Below are 22,615 nucleotides of genomic sequence, written 5' to 3'. Positions count from 1 at the left end.
TTTAGAAATAAAGGAAACAAGCTCAGAAGAGTTAGATAGCGTGCCTGAAGGCACAATGTGGAACCAGGATTCCAGCTGAGGACTGTGTGACTCTAGAGCCCATAGGCATCATCTCCTGTCAAACTCTCTAGGTGCTCAGTAAGTGTGTGTGGAGTGTAAAAAAAATGAGTAGATATCAGGGTGAATTCATTAAGGGGATGGCATTGAGCTAGGTGTTAAATAAAAGTAAGATTTGGATGGGGTGAAAAGGGCAGGGTGGTGGTAAGGAGTAGAGGATTCAGGCAAAAGGGACAGTCAATTAAAAAAATGAAAACATAGAGGCATAGACAGAGTATAAGTAGGAGTTCTGGTTTCCTACCAAGTAGGATGTCTTTAAAAATGAGTAGAGGATAGTAGTTTGGGTCTAGGTTGCAGAGGGCCTTGGATGCTAACCTGAGATGCTTGGACTTTACTTTAGAGACAGAGTCAGTCCATCAGAGAGAATTTTTATCAGGAAAGAGCCTTGCATACAGAAATACCCACCTTGAATTTGGAAGAAAGTTCAAGGCTAGTGATTTCCCCTGAGAATGATTGTCTGAAACAGAGTAATGCTCTTTTAGATGAGAATGAACTAAAAAGTCCGTAAGTAAGAGCATTTTCCAAGTATCTGAACTCTAAGACTTGACCGTAGGAGGATGATTGGCTGGTTTCAATATTCATGGTAATGCATAGAGGAAAGGGCTAATAGAGCTGTCGAACAAAAGATAATGCAGGAGGCTGCAAATAAGAAGAGTGTTTTGGAGTCTTAAGAATTGCAAGTTGGAAGACCCAGATTTGTAGTCTTACAAGAATGGGTAGTCTTGAAAGAAAGTTCCACGGAAGAGATAGAGTCAGGGCCTTATAAAGACAAAAGGCTATGAGGTTGTTAAAAGTTGCCTGGTAAGAATTGTGATCAACATAAGTCAGAAAATATTTGTCCTTAAGGAATCACATGTTGTTTTAGGGTAGTGGTCCATTAAGTGGGTAGACTCTCATGAGTTATTTTAGGGTAAGGGTTTAAGAAGTGTCTTGAGTTTCTGGCAGGTTTATGACTTCATCAGGTAAAAATATCAGATTCCATCTCAGCTAAGCTATGCCTAAGTCACACTTCCTTAATGGCCCCCCGGCTCTATTTAGAGAGTTCTATTAACAATACTGACTCCATTTTGATCTTCCTTTCACATAGCTGGTGAACAGATGACACATTAGTGATGTAATTGCTTTCTCTTGACACTTGATTGACATGTAGGCTTTAGAAAAGCCTTAGAGTGTGAACATCTGTGTCTGTGAATCACAGTTTCTACTCTGGTCTTTTCTGATATAACATGAACTACTGGGTGTTTTCAGTTGTCTGAACTCTATACACTGTCACACAACTAGGCATCTACAGGGAAACTGCCCTTTCAAGGATCATCAGTGGGATTAAAATAAATCATTTTAGTTTAGTCTGCTATTGCTCCAAAGTTTTTTTTTTTAATCCTCCTTCTCCTATAAAGTATTTATCATTATTTGCTGAAACACTGTCACTAGATGTAACAAATTGCTTTCCTCCAACCTCAACAGTTATGTCTCTGTAATAATTCGCTTTTTGACTTTGTATAACTGAAATATGGACATTTTCTCACAATATGCTTTTTCCCCACTCAACATTATTTTCTAGAGACCATTTGTATTATAGAACATGTAAATATTCCATTGTGTAAATACACCACAGTTTATTCATTCTGGTAATGATGGACATTTTTTGTTATTACAAATGCTCAAAGGCTAGTGGTCTGTTGATTCAAAAACTAACTACTGGGACTTCCCTGGTGGTCCAGTGGCTAAGAATCACTGCTCCCAATGCAGAGGGCCCAGGGAACTAGATCCTGCATGCCACACTAAGACTCATCGCAGCCAAATAAGTAAGTTAAATTAAATTAAAAAAAAAAAAAAACACCTAACTAATTGTTTCAGAATATTGCTTCAGAGTCAGCCCTCCATATCTTTGGGTTTTGCATTCAGATTTAATCAACAACAGATCAAAAATGTTCAGGAAAGGGAAATTCCAGAAAATTCCCCAAAGCAAAGTTTGTATTTGCCTGACTTGGTAACTATTTACATAGAATTTACACTATGTTTACGACTATTTTCATAGCATTTGCATTATATTAGGTATTGTAGGTAATCTAGAGATACTTTAAGGTAAACAGTGGAGGTGGACGATGTGCCGTGCATGGATTGTGTGTGCGTTAGTCACTGAGTCGTGTCCAATTCATTGTGACCTTATGGTTGTGGTCCACCAGGCTCCTCTGTCCATGGGATTCTCCAGGCAAGAATACTGGAGTGGGTTGCCATGTCCTTCTCCAGGGGATCTTCTTGACCCGCAGATTGAGCCCGAGTCTCTTGCATTACAGGCTGATTTTTTACCATCTGTGCCACCAGGAAAGCTGGTGTGTAGGTTATATGCAGTTATTATGCCATTTTATATAAGGGGCTTGAGCATCTGCAGAGCTTGGTATCTGTAGGGGTTCCTGGACCCTATCCTCCACGGATGCCAAGGAAGAATTACCAGCAGTGTGAAGGAGAATGGTCAGACTTGACTTTTTGCCAGAATTATGGGTGTTAATGGTGGAAATGAGAAATCTGTGTGCCTTCCCCCTCCCCATGTTGAAGCTTTTAGAATATGTGGAACTTGCTTTCTCTCTCTTTTTTTTCTTTGGCCATGCCTTGTGGCTTGTGGAATTTTAGTTCTCCAACCAGGGATTGAACCCCATTCCTTGGCAGTGAGAGCACAGAGTCCTAACCACTAGATGGCCAAAGAGTTCCTGAAACTTGCTCGTTTTAAGTAAAAAATGTCCAGGATGCAGGACACACACATGCACGTATGCACACACACAGTATTCCGTAGAAAAACCTGTGTGTACTGATTGGATTCAGTTTCCATTGCTTAAGAAGAATCTTAGATAATTATTGCAATTTCTAATATTTTTATTCTCCCACTGGCTTTAAAAAAAGATGCAAGGAGAAATTCCACTTTAATGAGAGGACTTGTTTAAATCAAAGACACTCGTTTTAATTTAGAAAAGTTTCTTGGGGACCTCACTGGCTGTCCATTGTAAAGACTCCCTCTGAGCTTCCAATGCAGGGGCATGGATTCAATCCCTGGTCAGGGAACTAAGATCCTACATACCTTGCTGTGTGGCCAGGAAAAAAGTTTCTTAATTAGTGCAGAAGGCCAACTTGGAAAAACTGATTATATATCAGAGTAATTTTATTTTGTTCCTAAGAGAAATTCCTTGAAAGCCAGATCCAGGTTCACTCTTTGTTTCACTGGTTCACAGTCTAGGTGAGAAGCTGCTGCAGAGCTGGCCCCTGGCTCAGAAATGTTGCTTTCAGAATTACTGTTCAAGCAAATGTTGTGTCAGGGTCCTCTGTCAGTTGTGGGTGAACCCTCACAGTGGTGCAGTGCACCCCAAGAGCCTGCCTCCAAGGACGTGTTCAGTGGACTTTGGGGTCTGCTGACTTGCGACTGGGCACTAATGGTTGGCTGTCTTCCAGCTTTCATGACGCTGGTGATCACACTGCTGCACGTGTTCTGGGGCATCGTGTTTTTTGATGGCTGTGCGAAGAAGAAGTGGTACACCCTTCTTGTAGTTGTTCTCTCCCATCTGCTGGTGTCAGCCCTGGTGAGTATTGCTACTCTGCTCAAACTGGGTTTTGGAGCTTAAGTCCACACATCTGAAGTGATAGATTCCATTCTAAGTGAAATACACTCTCTTGGGATAATGAGGAAATTCAGAAAAACTCCTTTAAAAGAATGAATGAATGATAGATAAATCATCCAAGTTTTACTATAGAAAGATAACTATTAATTTGTTGGTTGATCTCATAAACTATTTCTTTTTGTCAGGTGTCTTTCTTTTAATTAAGTTGGTCAAACCTGCAATAGTCTTGCATTATGCTTATGTTATGGAACACATTTTAAGCAATTTCTACATTATTATGGATCCTTTTAATATTTACATTTTAATAGCTTTTTATATCTTTACATAAAATTATAGTTTGCTTAACTAACTGTTCATTTGTTTTTCTACTTTTGGTTATTAGAAAGCTGTTTTGAACATCATTGTATATGAAACTTTTTCAATACATTGTTCAGATTCTAAGAGATGGAGTTATGAAGTCAAATGGAATATTTTTAAATATTTTAAGATATTAAAAGCCCTTGATGCAAATTGCTAAAATTCTCTCCAAAAAGGGCTGTACTATTGTTACTCATTCTGATTAATATAAAGAGTGCCTGGGACTTCCCTGGATGTCCAGTGTTTAAGACTCCAAGTTTCCAATGCAGGGGGCTCAGGTTTGATCCCTGGTTAGGGAACTAAAATCTTACCCACATGCCACATGGCCAAAAAAAAATGTGAAACCCCCTCCCAAAGAGTACCCATCTTACTCCCTCCTCACTGGTGTTAAAATGCTAGTTTTCCAAAGAAAGTTGAAAAGGATAGGTGTATTTTTAAAGCACTATTTAATGCTTTGGCCCGACTTTAATCATAACTTGTCATATACTTATATCAGAATGATCCCAGCCATTGCCTCATCTAGACCTTTATCATTTCTCACCTAAAGTATTGAAAAGTTCCTTCTGATGGTGTCTTGCTTCATGTTTCTCTCCTCTCCATCCATTTAGAGTTCATATCAAGTTTTCTTATACTGGACTCTGCCCTCTCACCCATCTAAAGAACAATCTTCTTGCCTTCCCTACCTAAAATGTTTCCGTCATGCTAAAGTTACCCTTAATATGATACTAAAGTTACCCTTAATATCATAGCAGCAGCTGCTGCTACTAAGTCACTTCAGTCATGTCCTACTGTGTGTGACACCACAGACGGCAGCCCACCAGGCCCCTGCATCCCTGGGATTCTCCAGGCAAGAATACTGGAGTGGGTTGCCATTTCCTTCTCCGATGATGGCAGCTATGTAAAGTCAAATCTTCATGGAAAAATAATTGAAGAGAGCATGCATTAAAGTACTAACAGTTTTCATCTCTGGATGGGTTCTTTTATTCTTTATGGCTTTCAGCACGTTCCAAAGTTTCTACTCTGTGTATACTTTAAGAAAGGAAATTGCAAGAAAAAGCCAATGTCCTTCTTATGGATCCAGTCCACCATTCATTCATTCGACAAATAGTGAGTGCCTTCTGTGTTCCAGGCACTGTTCTAGGTGAGCAAAACAATTACAGAAAAAAAAACCAAGACTCTGCCTTTACCATCTAGTGGAGAGAGAGGGACAATAAGCAATAGACATAATAAAATGAAATACGTTAGAAATTGGTTGGTGCTTTGGGAAAAAAGGGAAAGTAGAGTGGGTTCAAAGGGTTCAAGGGACTTCCCTGGTGGTCCAGTGGGGAAGACTCTATGCTCCCAATGTAGGGGACCTGGGTTCGATTCCTGGTCAGAGAACTAGATCTCACATGATACAACTAAGACCCAGTACAGCCAAAATAAATAATTTAAAAAAAAAAGATTCTAGATTGTAGGGGCTGGGGATGTTGAATTTTCAAACTAGGTAGTTAAAAGTAGGCTTCATTTTGAAGGTACATTTAAGCAAAGAAGTGAAGTTGGTGATGTGGCTGTCTGGAGAAGGAACGTGACAGACTGAACAGCTAGTGGCAAAGTCCTAAGACTAAAGAACATGCTTGGCATGTTTGTTGAAGCGAGAGTGGCCAGAACCATGAGCCGGGGGAAGTTAGTAGGAGATACTGTCACAGATTTGAAATTGGGAATGGAAGTATAGGTTGGAAATGGGAACCATATCTAGGTAATGCAAGGCTTGGGCTTTTACCCTTAGTGAAATGGGTTCATTGTAGGGTGTTGAATACAGGGACTTGATTTGAATCACATTTTAAAAGGCTCACTTTGACTGCTGTTTTCACAGTAGACTGTAACAGGGGAAGAAATTAAGAGAAGGATGGGGACAACTTGGGTGAGACAGCAGTGGATACGGTGAGAAATGTTCAGATTCAGGACATGTTTCTGGTAGTAGAGTTAACAGCTGTTTCCTGACAGACTAGATAAGGCAAGGGAGAGAAAGAGGAGCCAAGGACATCTTCAAAATTTTGAGCCTGGGCAACTCAAAGGATGGAGTTGCCATCAGCTGGGATGGAGAAGCTTGTGAGGGAGAGCAGGAGTCCTCTTTGGGCCTGGTACCTTGGAGGTGCCTGTTGGATATCCAAGTGGAGAGGTCAGTTGGGTATTTGGATGAAAAAGTGTGGAGTTTGGGAGAGACAGCCACGCTTAAAAAGGTCATTACAGGGAGTGAACCTAAGCAGAAAAGAGAAGAGGCCAGAGGACTAAGCCCTGGGGCATTCCAACCTTGAGGTTGGGGCAAGAGCTGAAGCAAACCATGGAGACTGGGGAAGGAGCAACTTGGTGACATAGGAAGAGAACCAGGAGTCAGGTGTCCTGCAGCTAAGTGGATTAAGGACGGGAGAGTGATGAGTTGTAGCAGAGGCCAGGGGGATAAAACCCAGACTTCTTTGTTTGACATAAGCCTCTTACTGAATCTTACTGGTGCTAAACTTACCTCTTGCTGCTCCCCATGGTTCATATCATACACTGTATCTAGACTGACCCAGTGTGGCTCGCAGGTTGTTCATGCTGGTATATCTGCAGTGATGGTTCTCGCCCCTAACCTAGGTCAGTTTGGAAAACTGTTCATTTCGTGTGAGGCCTTCCTGGAAAAGGTGCACATTTCTGAAAGCACTATCCTAGCCCTTTTTTTATAGCTGTGTTATAACCCTTCCCCCTGGCCAACATTATTTTATTTGATACAGCTTTACCTCTATGTCTCCAATTAGGATTTGATCATTAAGGATGGGATCTTATCTTGTCAATCTTTGTATCCTGAAACCCTGGCACATAGGAGATGGCCAGTAACTATTGTTGAATATTGAAGAGTTTATATTATTCTCTCTAATGATTGAAAAGAACCCAGGAAATTTGAAAGATTACATACCAAAATGATTACAATAGTTGTCTCTGAACAACAAATTTCAGATAACGTTTAAGTTTTATGAATATAGCACATATACAGTAAAGTATATAAATCAGAAGCGTACATCTTTTTTTTCCGTAATCTTTTGGCTTCACTGAGCAGCATGTGGGATCTTATTTCCCCAGCCACGGATCAAACCCACGCCCCCTGCATTGGAAGTGCAGTCTTAACCACTAGACCACCAAGGTCCAGTGTGTACATCTTGATGAATTTTCCCAGTGTGAACACACCAGTGTCACTTGAACCCAAATGAAAGCTAAAACATCTGCTCCCATGAGCTTCCTGGTGCTACTTCACTGCCTCCCCCGACCCTTCCAGGGATAACCATGGTCCTGACTTCTGACTCGATAGCTTGCCCTGCCTTGTGGTATTTATTTAAACAGAACAGTACAGTGTTTGCTCTTGTGTCTGACTCCTTTCACTCAATCTTTGTTTGGGAAATTAATTTGTTTATAGCTATTGATTGCTTTTTCTTTGCAGAATAGTGTCCTATGGTATAAATATACAATAATTTATCCATTCCACAACAGAGAGGCATTTATGCTATCTCCAGGTTTTAACCATTGTAAACAGTACTGCTTTGAACATTCTAGCGTATATCTCTTGGTAAAAATGTCTGCACATTTCTTTTGGATATATACCTGGGGTAGAATTCCTTGTCATGGGGTATACATATGTCAATTGTTCCTAACACTCACTTTTTCAGAGAGGTTGTATTAACTTATACTCCCACCATTAATTTATCAGTTGTATTTTCTCCACCTCTTCACCAATACTTAGTTACTATTGCACTTCTTTATTGATACCCTTATCTAGCACTGGTTGTGTAGTGGTATCACATTTTGGTTTTCATTTTCATTTTCCTGATGGTGAATGAAGTTGAGTGTGTCTTCCTATGTTTATCAGCCATTTGGATAATTCTCTTGTGATCTGCCTGTTCACATCTTTTATCCATCATTCTACTGGGTTGTCTGTCTTTTTTTTTTTTTTAAGGTTCTTTTTTGGTATTCTCTAAAAGAGGCTTTTATTAGATATGCCTGCCTTTAGTCACTTTAGTTGTGTCCAACTCTTCGTGACCCCATAGACTGTAGCCTGCCAGGCTCCTCTGTTCATGGGATTCTCCAGGCAAGAATAGTGGAGTGGGTTGCCATTTCATTCTCCATTATTAGATATATGTATTATAAATAATTTCTCCTACAGCGTGGTTTGTCTTTACATTCTCTTAATGTTGAATGTTGTGTAAAAATTAGCCTATGTGAATTTCAAGTTTTAAGATTTATTTTGTTCATTTGTACATTTTAATTTTCTACAATAATCACGTATTGTTTCTGTAATTGTTTAAAAGAGATAATGTTATTAAAGAAACAAGCTAAAAAAGAGATGGAAAGTAGCTTAGCACCCTACAAAGTATGTTAAAATTCAGCAGATTTGAGGGATAGAATTATTCTTAAGAAGAATCCGAAGGAGAACCTGAAGAGAAAATGCTGGGTACCTGCCATGCCCACAGATGCTTCTTGAGAAAAGCACTCTTTCTGCATAAGGTGCTGTCTGCAGAATCAGCCTGTTACCCTGGCCAGAGCTGGTAGGAAGCGGCCCCTGCTTAGCCCAGGGGACTGTGCGGGCAGGGTGAGAGTGAGGACTCAGGTGCCTGGGGAGCACTCCCCCTGAAACCTTGCAGCAGAGGTGTCTGGTGACAAACTGATCCAATCAGAGCCTCTTCTTTCTTAAAAAGAACCCATTTCTCCACCTTATCCTGGTCGAGCAGAGACAGTATTCCTTCTCCTATCAAAGGCCAGTCTCCCTCCATTTGGGCTCCAAACCTAATTCTTTGCTACCTTACTTCTCCTGTCCTACATCACCAGCCTCACCCTCTCTTCACCGGCACGTAGACATATCTGGGTTTTGGGCGTGCTTTTGTTTTATTTGACTGCCAGGTCTTGGTTGTAGCATGTGGAATCTAGGTCCCTGACCAGGGATTGAAGCCAGGCCCCCTGCTTTGGGAGTGCAGAGTCTTAGCCACTAGGAACCACCAATAAAGTCCCTAGACATATCACAAATAAGACTCTTCATTATTGCCGGTTCTCGTTCTAGCCATGACTTTTTTTTCCTAGTCTGCATCACAGTGAGATTTCTGTCGTGTTTCTAGTGCATTCTACCTTCTATCCAACCACTCTCCTAAGACTGCATGTTTCAAGATCAAAAAGGACCTCCATTACTCCATATCTAAAGGATGCTGGTTTGTTTTTTTTTTCAGCTCAGCAGCCTTTAGGAGGAGTTGACCGCCCCCTCTTTGAAACATTTCCTCTTTTGACTTCTGCATCACGCTGTTCTGCTTCCCTCTCACCTCACTGCTTGCTCTTCTCAGATGCTTTTGCTAACTCTTTTTCAGTATGAGTCAAACCAGTAGGGTGGTGTTGGTGCTTTTAATTTGCTCCTACAATACTAAACAGCACAAATAGTTTATAACTGTTCTCAGGACTGGAGCCTGACTTCGCTTTTGCCTTCTCTCTAAAGTAGCTCTGTGGGTAATCGTATTCATAGCCATGACTTTAAGACCATTTATGGACTGTGCTGTATTTCTCTTTCTAGCCCAGGCCTCTCCTCAGAGCCTCATACTCATAAACCTAACGGCTTACCTGACACCTGTTTGTTTTTGGGTTTTTTTTTTTGACCATGCATCACAGCATTTGGGATCTTAGTTCCCCACCCAGGGATTGAACCTGTGCCTCTGCATTGGAAGCATGGGCTGTTAACCACTGGACCACCAGGGCAGTCCCCTGGCACCTGCCTTTTGAATTCTCAGAGCCATCCCACTCTTAGCATGTCCTCCTTGGACGTGGTTCCCACCTATCACTGCTAGCTTAGTCTTTCCCCAAGGTTTTAAGCTCGGTCTTCTTCAAGTCTTGCCTAGCTCATTAAATAGCATCACCATTTCCTGAAAGCCAGAACCATGGAAGTCACTCCTGGGCTCTCTGTTTCTCACATTCCATCCACCAGCAGGTCAAGTCCTGTCACTTCCTATCATCCACTCTCTCCATCCCTACCACCACCACCCTGGACTAAGCCACCATCCTGTACTCTACTCATTCAGTGAGGAGTCTTCTTAACTATTCGCCCTGCTTTCACCATAGCCTCCTTGAATCCATTCTCTGCAGTTTAAAAATCTAAAATCGTTCAGCTCCCTGACCTATAACCCTTCTGCACCCCTTCATTGTTCTGAGGATAAAACCCACACTTAGCACCAACATGCCTATCTGGCCCCTGCCTTCCTCTCCTATCTCAGTGCTTGCCCTCCATCCTTACACATCATTTATAGCGATTCTCAGATCCTCAGCTGCACCAAACTCTTTGCCCTTCTTGGGTTCCCTCCGTCAGTCTAAACCAGGCTGGCTCATACCTCCTCTTGTAAGTCTCAGATTAAATGCCGTTTTCTCAATGCTTTCTTTGTCCACCTTCAGTAGATCACTTTGTTCTTAACCTTTACTAGCACCATCTCAGTTGTAGTTATTCTGTCCTAGCATTTATCACCATGTGTCATTATTTATTTTTGTGTTATTTATTACTTTGGCTGCACTGGGTCCTCACTGCAGTGTGCAATGAAGTTGCACACTGTTGTGTGCAACTAGTGTGCACACTAGTTGTGGTGTGTGGGCTTAGTTGTCCCCTCGCATGTGAGATCTTAGTTCCCTGATCAGTGATCGAACCCATGTCCTCTGCATTAGAAGGCAGATTTTTAACCACCGGACGACCAAAGATGTCCCTGTGATTAGTTATTTGTTTCTTCATTCATTGCCTGTCTCCCTGACTGCTATAAGCTCCATTAGGATAGGCACTGTGGTCTTCACTAGTACCTCGTGGTACCTCATCAGTGGTTTTTAAATGAACTTTTGGAACCTTTAGCAGTTGTGCAGCTGAAAAAGAGATGCCGTTCCCTCTTGTTCCCTTGATTACTGAGAGTGGCTCAGGTGGTAAAGAATCCACCTGCAAAAAAAAAAAAAAAAAAAAAAGAATCCACCTGCAGTGCAGGAGACCCAGGTTCAGTCCCTGGGTCGGGAAGATCCCTGGAGAAGGGATGACAGCCCACTCCAGTATTCTTGTCTGGAAAATTCCATGGACAGAGGAGCCTGGCAGGCTGCAGTCCATGGGGTCACAAAGAGTTGGACACAACTGAGCAATTAACACTTTCACTTTCAACATAGACTTGTCTCACTTTCTTAATTCTCAGACCCAGTTAACACAAAAATGATTATAAACTGGACCCTGGTTATATAACATCTATCTTCTATTGGGTATTTCATTAGGTCTGGCTTCTGATTACCTTCTAGGGTTGCCCTTTGAATACAGCAAAGCATAGGTTTATGGGCTAATGTCTGTTGACCAGGTTAATTCCTGTGTGTCTGTGAGCCCATGACATACATCAGATGTTTGGTGAAACACACCTCCACTATTGAAAGTATTTCATATTTTCCATTGTCTTAGGTTATTCCACATACTTAATAAGGTTCCTTTTGTGTTCCCTCGGCAGACCTTCATCAGTCCTCATTATGGATTAAATCTGGTGTTGGCATATATCGTCATGGTGCTCACGGGCGTCTGGGCCTTCTTTGTTTCTGGAGGCAGCTGCCGAAGCCTGAAACTCTGCCTGCTCTGCCAAGACAAGGACTTCCTCCTCTTCAACCAGCGTGCCAGATAACCTCCAAGAACCAGCACTTCTCAAACAGTAAGCTGCCTCATTAGAGGAAGCACAACTGTGCCTTTTTCTAAACATCCCTTTTCCTGGTGAAATTTAGAAGAAACCAAACTATCTAGACACGATTTGGCTTTCATGCACCAGCCTTCTGAAAGGGATACATCTGCTGTGTGCAGCCTGTGCATGTTAGAACTTCCTGGGGAAACAGAATACTCATCTCTGGGCTCCATCTCCAGACTTAATTGGTCTGGGCACTTGGTAATTCTTTAAAGCTTCCTAGATATCTGACACTGATGTGCAGCCAGGTTGAGAACCATCGCTGCCCAAATAGGAACTTCTGAGCACACTGTAGGTGAATAAAAATCAGATGTTTTGCTGTCTCTTAACTCAGCCTGCACTGAGCGAGTATCTGAATATAAATCCTGGTTAGCCTGTGTCTTTTGAATTCTGAAGTCACAGAAGGCTAAAGGGCTATCATCTCTGTGAACTGTTTTCATGGACTTCACTGGTACCCTATTTTATGAGAACATGGGAGGCCGTGCTTCAAACTACAATAATACATTGCACTGACACTATGATCATTTAGCCAAAGTAAGCTATTGACAAATAGACTGTATTTTTCTCTACTCGTTCCAATCTCAATTTTGCTTTTTTGAAGCATTACATTGTTTTTGAGCATAGGTTCCACTTCTTTAACTAAAACCCAATTGTTTTCCAACTTGCTGGGACGATGATATAAAACCAAGAATTTTTGTGCAACTTCTGTAAGTCCTGGGCTTAAGGCTCTTCATGGGTTCTGCCCCGGGGCAGTGTTTACCAGCTGAGTGCTCGCTGCTGGACTAGTTGACCTGAAGCCGGTTGTTCTGTCTCTGAGCAGCTCTGCAGGTTGCTGAGTGATGTACCCTGGGACAGGCTTCACTGGAGCTGGCAGAAGTTTACTAAAAGCAGGAGGAGAATAGAGCGGTGTTGACACTTGTCATTCGCTCATGTGATACTAACTAGCACATTCCCCCCAAGTAGTGTAGTGAGACATTAGGAATATGTCTTAAATTTGCCAAATTCATGCTTTTAACATAGTCCATGTAACCTTTAGATCTTGTAAATGTCTCTGGGTTTTGTTGGCAAATAGAACATTCCCTTTATAGGAGTATCTAAGATGTTTGTTCAGCTTCCAAACGACTCTTTTTTGGTTTCCTCTGTAAAGAGGAATTGTGCCTTTACTAAGCTAGAAATTGTTCCCTGTTGATGACTTTTAGGGAGCTGTTGGTATGAAATGGAAATTCCATATGCATTAAAGTGAGAACCTCGGTGAATCCCATATGTGCAGTAGAGCAGCCAAAAGAAATAGAAGCAGCAAATGAGAGAGTTCACCAGTGAGGTGACAGATGGGAGAATTTGACAAGAATTTAACAGATATGTTTAAAACGAAAATGGAGCCAGTATTTTGGGTTAGTCACACGTCATTCTAAGAACCAGAACCTTACACGTGAACTAGACCTTTATCAGTGAAATCCCCTCTTATGTTTAAATTATTTGAATTTTTCAATCCGGGGATTCAGGAGCAGTAGGGTTTCTGGCAAGACTATAAACGGTTCCATAAGCAATTATAGTTACTCCCCTAAAGTTTATTTCAGCACTGACAGCAATGTTTTTGCTGGGGTTTGCAATTTTCCACCTTTATACATTCTTTAGACTAGGTGAGTTATAGAAGAGTCAAGGACATGGAGACTGAATAGTGAAATGTGCTGTGCAGAGTTGAAAGGAATTATATACCCATTGAGCTGGGCTTCATTCCTATTGGAGCATGGTGTTCTTTGATGAACAGGATAAGAAAAATATATACTTGGTTATAACGGTTGACTTACAAATCTCTTGAATGGATAATCTGGTAAAATATTTGCTGATCTTTAAAGTGTAGAAATTTCTGAGAATATTGATATTACCCATACTTGAGCTCTGTGCATTATAGTTCAATATTAAGACTCTGGGATATTGTGAAATCTCATTTATAAAAGCATCTTAGGCAGGAAGAAAATTTTCTTTGATGGTGAGACTGTCATTTTAATTCAGGAAATTATTTAGTAATTATTTAGTAATCCGTGATTACCTATGAATAAAGGAACTTTGTAACTCCTTATTTCTCTTGTGAGTGTTGCCATAGTCAGCTTAGGCACTGTTATTGCAAATAACCTTGCTTTGCCTGATGCCAAGGAAGCCCAGAGGGAGAGTAGTCTTCTTCTGTTGTGTGTCTATATTGAGGTGTGCTAATCCTTTCTCTTTTTTTGCATTTGTTACCTCTAAGGAACCTTCTGAGCCCTAATAGTGTTTGGGGAGGAGGTGATGGTGGAAATCTTGTATGTTCTCCTCCACACGGGGCTTTCTCAGTTTGGAGGGAAGTGAGGCTGTAGTTAAAGTTGATCGTGAAGTGTGAATGCTGTTGGAGCGCTTGACTCTGTTGCTGTGTGCATCATTGAGATCGATTATGGTTCTCTGATAAATTTTTTTTTAACTCATTTGAGTTAGTGGTTGTAGCTGGAGTTGTTTTGTTACCCTTGATCGTGGTCAGTGTGACTGGCAAGAGGGTAGTAGCAGCCTCTTTGCGAGCTTAGTGAAAACATGGCTGAAAGGAATGAATGGTATCTGCAGATTGTATATAGATGACTTTTGTTCCCAGCATTAATGTTTTTCTTCTCAAGCACATTTCATTTTTTGCTGGGAGTGGCAGTTACGGGTCAAAAATGCTAGGTGTTCTTATTGCATAGATTTGGTGCAGGACAAGCAGTCATGACAGAAGGGCCTTCTTACCTGATCCTCTTCCCGCTGGCCTCACACTCGCCCTAAGACATGGATTAATGGTCAGAGTGGGCCTGAGGGCTCCAGAGAAGCGAGGATGGCAGCCTGTCTCAGGTGTCAGCAGCTGGCTCCCTGGGAAGACCTCCTTGAGAGTGTCAGCTTTTTGTTGACTTAGTTTTCCTAAGGCCCAGCCATTCCTAACTCCAGGTAGACAGACGTCACAACAAAACAGTTTCGGAGTTCTTCTCTTAGAGCACTTTGTATATGATTGCAGTGTTTACATTTCTCATTTAATAAAAGACTTTGCTTCATCCCATTAAATTTTAGTGTTTAGAGGGCTGGGCACTGTCTCTGTGTACAGTATGTATCATTTTATATAAGTTATACTGTTATGTCATGGATACTTGCAGTATCAGACCTTATGTTCAGTACACAATGCAATAGACTCTTTCCAGACTTGTATTTTTCAGTAAACAATAAAAAGATTGTCATGACTTGTTTCTCATGTTTCTTTTTCTTTGGAGTAGTATATCCTTCAATATCTGTTACTATAATTTTTCCCTCTTATAAAATTTGACTGTATGTTGTTTGTAACTGGTCAACTCTGAAATTCTTTTCAAAGAGAAATCTTTGTTTTCTGATTTAAAATTCAAAAGGCTGATTTCATTTCTGTTTGTTCAGAAGCAGCTTAGTGCAGGCAAATTCCTTGAGATGTCATAAACCTAGTGGAGGAGAATTTTCAAAGGTCCTGAATGCCCTTGAAAAAGTCTCCTAAGAAATTGTGAAATAGTAAATTTATAAGCCATCATGGAATCCTGGCTAAAGATGGCAGTTGGTTGACCAGGATAGTATAATTTAGTTTCTACCAGTGACCCTGAGCAGCCTGTAGAGTCATTTTTGTTTTTCCTTCCCTTGGTGTGGAGTCAATGTGGCTAAAGAGCTGAGCTTGGCCTCCACCATCAGACAGGTTACACAGAGAGTGGTTAGGGCCTGAAACTCCATACCATGTGATGTGTCCTGATACTGGTTTAAAATGAGGCTGCTCCACATTTATATTAACTATGTTATTCGGTGAAGTATCCTCAGGAACCGTGGATTCTGGTCTAACATCCCTGGTGGTCCAATGGTTAAGAGTCTGCCTTCCAATGCGAGAGATTCATTGATACCTGGTCAGGGAACTAAGATCCCACATGCCATGGAGCAACTCAGTCTGCCTGCTGCAACTACTGAGCCTGAGCACTGCAACTAGAGAAGACCACCTGCTGCCTGGAAGTGCCTATGCCTCGCAACCAAAGATCCTGTGCCCCATAAGGAAAGCTCCCACATGCTACGCGAAGATCTCAAGTGCCGTAACTAACACCCAGCGCAGCTAAATAAATACATAAATAATTTTTTAAAAAGTAACAAAAACATAATTTGTAAGAGAAAAGGTAGGCTTTCCTCAGATAATAGCCCAGATTGATGTGCAATTTCTCTGTTCCTTCTGCACTGAAATTGTGGCTCTAGTTTAATTATTATTTGTTTGATATTTGGTTGGAACAGGGATTTCCCTGTGACCAGCCTCAACACATAAGAAAAGTCCAATGGAAAGAACTACGTGTTTTACCTTTGCCTCATTGAAAGTGCTGAGTGAAGGAACCGCTCCAGGCTTATAGTCTCAGCCTCAGTAGAAGAATTGGGGATTTGACTCATTCTAAGGGGATGACAATAGATTATGAGCCCTGGCTTTAACATTCAATAATTAGTAGGTGGTACTTGTTGTGAGTGACTGAACTGACTGACTGACTTGTTGCTTAAGTGTGGGTCACTATAAATCCTGCTTCTACCTAATAGTAAATCTATACATATTTTCTGTGCTTGAGCAAAATTAGAGATGGAATCTACAGTGTTTAATCATGACTCAACATGCACAGAACATTGTATCAGATACTTTATTGTGTGGGTGTGTGTAAGAGAGAGAGAGACTTTAAAAGGGTAGAAAGGAACAAGATGGTGAGGATCACTGTTTTTAGAGAATGTATAAGGCAGCTGCAAAATGCACTACAGATTAGGAAATGACATCGAATAGCTTGAATGTGTAAGATAATACTTAAAGTTTTAGACATGAAGAAGGGTACCTGGGTCATGGATGTATATCAGAGGAAAAGGTGGGACTGTGGGCTGAACTCTGGGTGCTCTCCAACTGACAGGTAGAGGTGGGGTGATCACTGAGGAAAGAAGAAAAACCAGGAGGGCATGGTGGCCTGGGAACCAGGGGGATGTATGTCAAATGCTGCTGAGCAATGACTAACAGGAGAATTCTAACTAGCAATAAGAATTGATCTTTGCATATGGAGAGATGAAATTTTCTGGTGACTTTGATAAAAGTAATTTCAGCGTAGGGGTGAATACCTAAATGGAGTGGATTATAGAGATTAGGAGATAAGGAAGTAGCCACAGCATGTAGAATACAGATAACCATATAATTATAATAGGGGAATTGGATGATAGCCCGAGAAGGATGTGGGAGTAGGAGAGGGCATTCTTCTGTTTTGTTTTTTTTTTTTCTATAATATTGTACTGTAACAGCATGTTTGTAAGAAGATGGAGATGATTCAGTGGAAAGGGAAAAATTGATGTGGTAGAGGGGATCATTGCCAAAGTAGAGTCCCTGAGGAGAGAATGCAGTGGAACATTTTCAGCATTAAATGTTATATTAGATCAGTTAAAATGTTTAAAAACAAGAACTTAAACTTTTACTTTAGAAACAGAAGAGGGGCTTCCCTGGCAGTCCAGTGGCTAAGTCTCCGCACTGCCAATGCAGGGAGCGTGGGTTTGATCATTGGTCAGGGAGCTAAGATCCCACATGCCAAGAGGCGTGGCTAGAAAAAAAAGTTTTTAGAGGCAGGGGAGCAAACTAAAGCTAAAATAAGCAGAAGAAAGGAAGTCAGAAGAGAAGAGCATACAAGAATAGCGTAAGTCAGATAGAAAGCAGAAAAACAGTGGAGAAATCAATAAAACGAAAATCTGGTTCTTTGAGAAAATCAATATCGTTGGTAAAACTGTGTCCAGATTGATAAGGAGAAAAGAGAGGGTACAAAGTATGAATATCAGTAATAAGTGAAGATGTCGCCACAGCATCTACATTATTAAATAAAAAGGGAATATTATGAAGAATTTAAAGGCAATAAATTAAAATTTTAAATGAAGTAGACAAATTCCATTTTAATAAAGCTCACTCAAGGGACTTCCCTGGTGGTCCAGTGATTGTGAATCCACCTTCCAATACAGGGGGCTTGGGTTTGATCCCTGGTTGGGGAACTAAGATCCCATGCGCCTCGGGGCATCTAAGCCTGCCTTCCACAACTACTGAGTCTGCATACTCTTGAGGCCACGCTCTGCAACTAGAGAAAGTCCTCATACCTCAAGGAAGAGCTTGTGCAGACAAAATTTAAAGAAAAAAAATTTTAATTAAATAAAAACTTACTCAAGAAGGACTAGAAAATCTGAATATCCCTATATCTCTATAGGGATATTTCTTGCCTCTTAATATGCCTTGTAATTATTGACTGAAAGCTAGACATATGTATTGGGTAATAGTAACTGAAGTAAATAGGCCTTTAATATAAGTTTTGTGTCAGTCTGAGCAAGAGTTGGACTATGTTTAAAGTTTGCTGCAGTTCTAAGTACCAGAGGCTTCAGATCCTTCTCGTGCCCTTGCTTTTGTCTCCCCTCTTGACTTTGGACTTTCCCATGTGCTCCTTCTCAAAGAGAGTCCGTATCTTGCAGCTCTTTGAACTGTAATCCACTGTTTTTGTATTGGAGCCCTGTTGGTTGACAGTAAGGTTGGTGTGGAAGAGAAGATGTCCTATAATCTTAAGACTAAATCTGTTTTTTGGTGAGCCTACATCCCTTAATGTCTCTTAGCTCTTTTCCTCCCCTTAGGTGAGGTAGGAAGGCTAGGTGGGGCTGGAGTGGGAGAAATGCCCTTCTTCCAGGTGGGATAAAGCTCTTGGACTATTTTGTTTGGTTGGTTGGTTTTTACCCTGGAGAGTAGGCCTTTGTTATGGAAAACACTCTGGGCATATTGTAGAATGATTATCCTTACTCTTTCCCTGCCAAAGCCAAAGAGGGCTCTTCACTGAGAATTTGGTGGAGTTCCTGTAGGTAAAGCCCTCAAAAGTGTAGGGCTGTTAGGACTGTTTTTTATGCCAATACCACAATTCCTAGTCTTAAGAATTTCTTATTTTTATGCTGTTCCATACTCAGACTTGAGCAGTTTGTCAAAATTAGCATCTAAGTGTCCCTACCAGTTTATGGTTCCACCAGCTTTTGCTCTATGTAAGCAAATCTCAGCTGTGACTCTCTGGATTCACTCGTCTTTCCAGATTTCAGGATGATAACTTGTCCTTAGACCTTAGTTTTTCTAATGAGAGTGAGAAAAATACTGATTTTCACTTTTAGAATTTTATTACCCTAAGTGTGGGAGTGACAGCTTTCAAGCCTTTTATATATTGGAGCTGACCAGAAATTCCCTATGTGTATTAAAGACTCTGAATTTGTAGTTTGCATAAAAAAATTCCTAGAAGGCTTCACTGAAGAATTCTACCAAAAAAGATATGTTATAAAGCTGTAGTTATCAAAACATTATAGTATTGGCATAAAAAACAGACACATAAAACCATAGAACTTCTAGAAGAAAGCATAGGCAGTACTCTGGTATTAGTTTTAGTAATATTTTTTTGAATATGTCTCAAGGAAAACAAACAAAAATAAATGGGACCACATCAAAGTGAAAAGCTTTTTGCACAGCAGAAGAAACTGTCATCAAAATGAAAAGGCCACTTACTAAATGGGAGAAGATATTTGCAAATAATATATCTGATAAAGGGTTAATAATACAAAATATATAAGGAACTTATAAAATTCAACATTAAAAAAAAGAAAACCCATAAACAATCCAATTAAAAAATAACCAGAAGATCTGAAAAGACATTTTTCCAAAGAAGACATTTAGTTGGCCAACAGGCACATGAAAAGGTGCTCCACATCACTAATCATCAAGGAAATGCAAATCAAAACTACACTGAGATATCACCTCACACTTGTGAGATGGTATCATCAGAAAGACTGCAAATAACAAGTAATGACAAGGATGTAGTGAACAGCCAACCCTTCTGGACTGTTGATGAGAATGTAAGTTGATTCAGTCACTATGGAAAACACTATGGAAGTTCCTCAGAAAATTAAAAATAGAACTACTGTATGATCCAGCAATTCCACCCATTGGTATTTATCCAAAGAAAACAAAAACATTAATTAAAAAAAATACATGCACCCTGTGTTCATTGCAGCATTTACAATAGCCAAGATATGAGAGCAATCCAAGTGTGCCTATCGATAGGTAAATGGGTAAAGAAGATGTGTTATATATATTTATATGAAGTGAAAGTCGTTCAGTCGTGTCCGACTCTTTGCACCCCATGGACTATACAGTCCATGGAATTCTCCAGGCCAGAATACTGGAGTGGGTAACCTTTCCCTTCTCCAGGGGACCCTCCCAACTGGGAATCAAACCCAGGTCTCCAGCATTGCAGGTGGATTCTTTACAAGCTGAGCCACAAGGGAAGCCCAATATATTTATGTGTGTGTGTGTGTGTGTGTGTATAATACCATGGAATATTACTCAGGCATAAAAAGAATGAAATCTTGCCATTTTCAACAACATGAGGGTATTAAACTTTGTGAAATGTCAGCAAGGAAAGACAAATACTGTATGATTTCACTTATATGTGAAATTTTAAAAACAAACATAACAGAAACAGAGTTATAGATACAGAGAATAAAGCAGGTGGTTACTAGAGGAAGGGGTGGGGAGAGGAAAGAAATAGGTGAGGGAGATTTAAGAGGTACAAGCTTCCAGTTGCAAAATAAATGAGTCATGGGTATGAGATGTACAGTGTGAGGAATATAGTCAATAACTGTAGTATCTTTGGATGGTGACACTTTGTAACTAGATTTATTGTGGTGATAATTTTGAATTATATAGAAATACCAAATCACTACATTATGTAACAAGAACTGGCATAGTGTTATGGGTCAGTTATACTTGAGAAATAAACAAACAAACATACAAACAAATGGAAAAAGATCAGATATATGGTTATCAGAGGTGGGGAGTAGGGGGAGGGAAAATTGGATAAAGCAGTCATAACTACTATGACTTTCAGTTATAAGTTAAATAAGTACTAGGGATATGATGTACAACATGATAAATTAACATTGGTGATGGTGGTCGTTTAGTTGCTAAGTCATGTGTAACTCTTGTGATACCATGGACTGTAGCCCTCAAGGTTCCTCTGTCTATGGAGTTTTCCAGGCAAGAGTTCTGGAGTGGGTTGCCATTTCCTTCTCCAATAATTAACATTCCTGTATGTTATATGTGAAGGTTAAGAGAGCAAATCCTAAGAGTTCTCATCACACACAAATTTTTTTCAGTTTCTTTAATTTTGTATCTGCATGAGATAATAGATGTTCATTAAACATACTGTGATAATCATTTTCATGATGTATGTAAGTCACGTCATTATACCCATACCTTATGTTTATACAATGCTGTATGTCAATCTCAATAAAATAAAGAATTGTTGAGGATAAGGTTGGAACAGCTTATTGTCAGTGAACAAACCAGTACAATCCTTTTGGGTGGTAATTTAGCAAAATTTATAAAATATTGATAAGATTTTGAGATGTGTGTTTTTAAATTGTTTAGTTTATTGTCTTTAAAAAAATTGGAAAATAATTGCTTTACAATACTGTGTTGGTTTCTGCCACACATCAACAAGCATTAGCCACAGGTGTGCATACGTCCCTCCTTGCACCTCTCTCCCATCCCCATCCCACCCCTGTAGGCTGTCCCAGGGCACCGGGCTGAGTTCCCCGCGTCACAGCAAGTCCCCACTGGCTGTCTGTTTTCCATTTGGTGTGTGTGTGTCTCCAAGCCACTCTCCTCATTCGTCCTCTCTCTCCGTTCATCCTCCCCTCTCCTTCCCCCACCATGTCCGCAGATCTGTTCCCTATGTCTGCATCTCCACTGCTGCCCTACAAATAGTTGTGTATCAGAGCCATCTTTCTAGAGTCCATGAGATGTGCAGTTTTTGAGCCAGCAATTCCTTTTCTAGGAGTTTATCCTCCAGAAATAGATCCAGGTACATAAGCATCTGTAATAGTCTTGTAACTGTAAAGAATTTGTAATGTCTGTCAATAGAGCTTTGCCTCCAGTTGCAGAACACTTTTCAGCCATTTAAAAAGAATGAGGGTATTTGGAATAGGCTAGAAAACAAAAGCAAGGTATAAACCATTTTTCCATTCAGTATTTTAATATGCCAGATATTGTCCTAGATACCAAGCATACAATAGTTAAAGCAGGTGAGATCTATTTATTAAATATTTGAAGATGAATGTTTCACACACAAACATATATTAATTGTGGAAAGATTAAATTTTTAGTGGAAATTTCTTGGTGGTCCAGTGCTTAGAGCTCTGCGCTCTCGCTTCCAAGGACGTGAGTTCCATCACTGGCTGAGGAACTAAGATCCCACAAACCACATGGAATGGCAAAAAAAAAAAAAAAATTGTTAGCTATGACTATTTTGAGAGTTAAGATTATGGGGGACTTTTTGGCTTTATACATAATTAGGGGATTTCCCTGGAGGTTCAGTGGTTAAGACTTTGCCTTCCAATACAGGGGGCACAAGTTTGATCCCTGATCAGGGAACTAAGATCCCACATGTCTTGATGTGCAACCAATTTTTTTTTTCTACATAATTAAATACTTGTATGTTTAAAGAATGAGTAGATATTATTTACAGAATCGGTCAAAACATAATCTAAGCACTTCTGTGATTTTTTTTGTTGTCCTTATTAGAAAGTATATATGGGGACTTTCCTGTCAGTCTAGTATGTTAAGACTCCACGCTTCCAATGCAGGGACGTGGGTTCGATCGCTAGTCAGGGAATTAAGATCCCCATGCCTTATGGCATGGCCAAAAAAAAATTTTTTTAACCAAATAAATAAAATTGAAAAAAAAGAAAGTA

The 22,615-nt window shown here is 40.3% G+C and overlaps 1 protein-coding gene across 2 annotated transcripts in view; it reads left to right on the top strand.

Moving 5' to 3' along the window:
• APH1B (aph-1 homolog B, gamma-secretase subunit) overlaps positions 1-22,615 on the top strand; it is a 77,288-nt gene that overhangs the window by 22,526 nt on the left and 32,147 nt on the right. The window contains exons 5-6 of one of the 2 annotated variants that reach the window (XM_065940918.1): positions 3,559-3,686; positions 11,582-11,776. In XM_065940918.1, coding sequence (XP_065796990.1) covers positions 3,559-3,686; positions 11,582-11,749 — 296 coding nt within the window. In that variant the 3' untranslated portion in view covers positions 11,750-11,776. Of the gene's footprint in view, positions 1-3,558; positions 3,687-11,581; positions 15,040-22,615 lie in introns of those variants that run through there. The other variant, XM_065940917.1, reaches the window with a different exon arrangement.

Source organism: Muntiacus reevesi, chromosome 7, assembly GCF_963930625.1.
Source record: "Muntiacus reevesi chromosome 7, mMunRee1.1, whole genome shotgun sequence".
Classification (NCBI taxonomy): Eukaryota; Metazoa; Chordata; class Mammalia; order Artiodactyla; family Cervidae; genus Muntiacus; species Muntiacus reevesi.
This window is presented reverse-complemented; position numbering and strand designations above follow the sequence as displayed.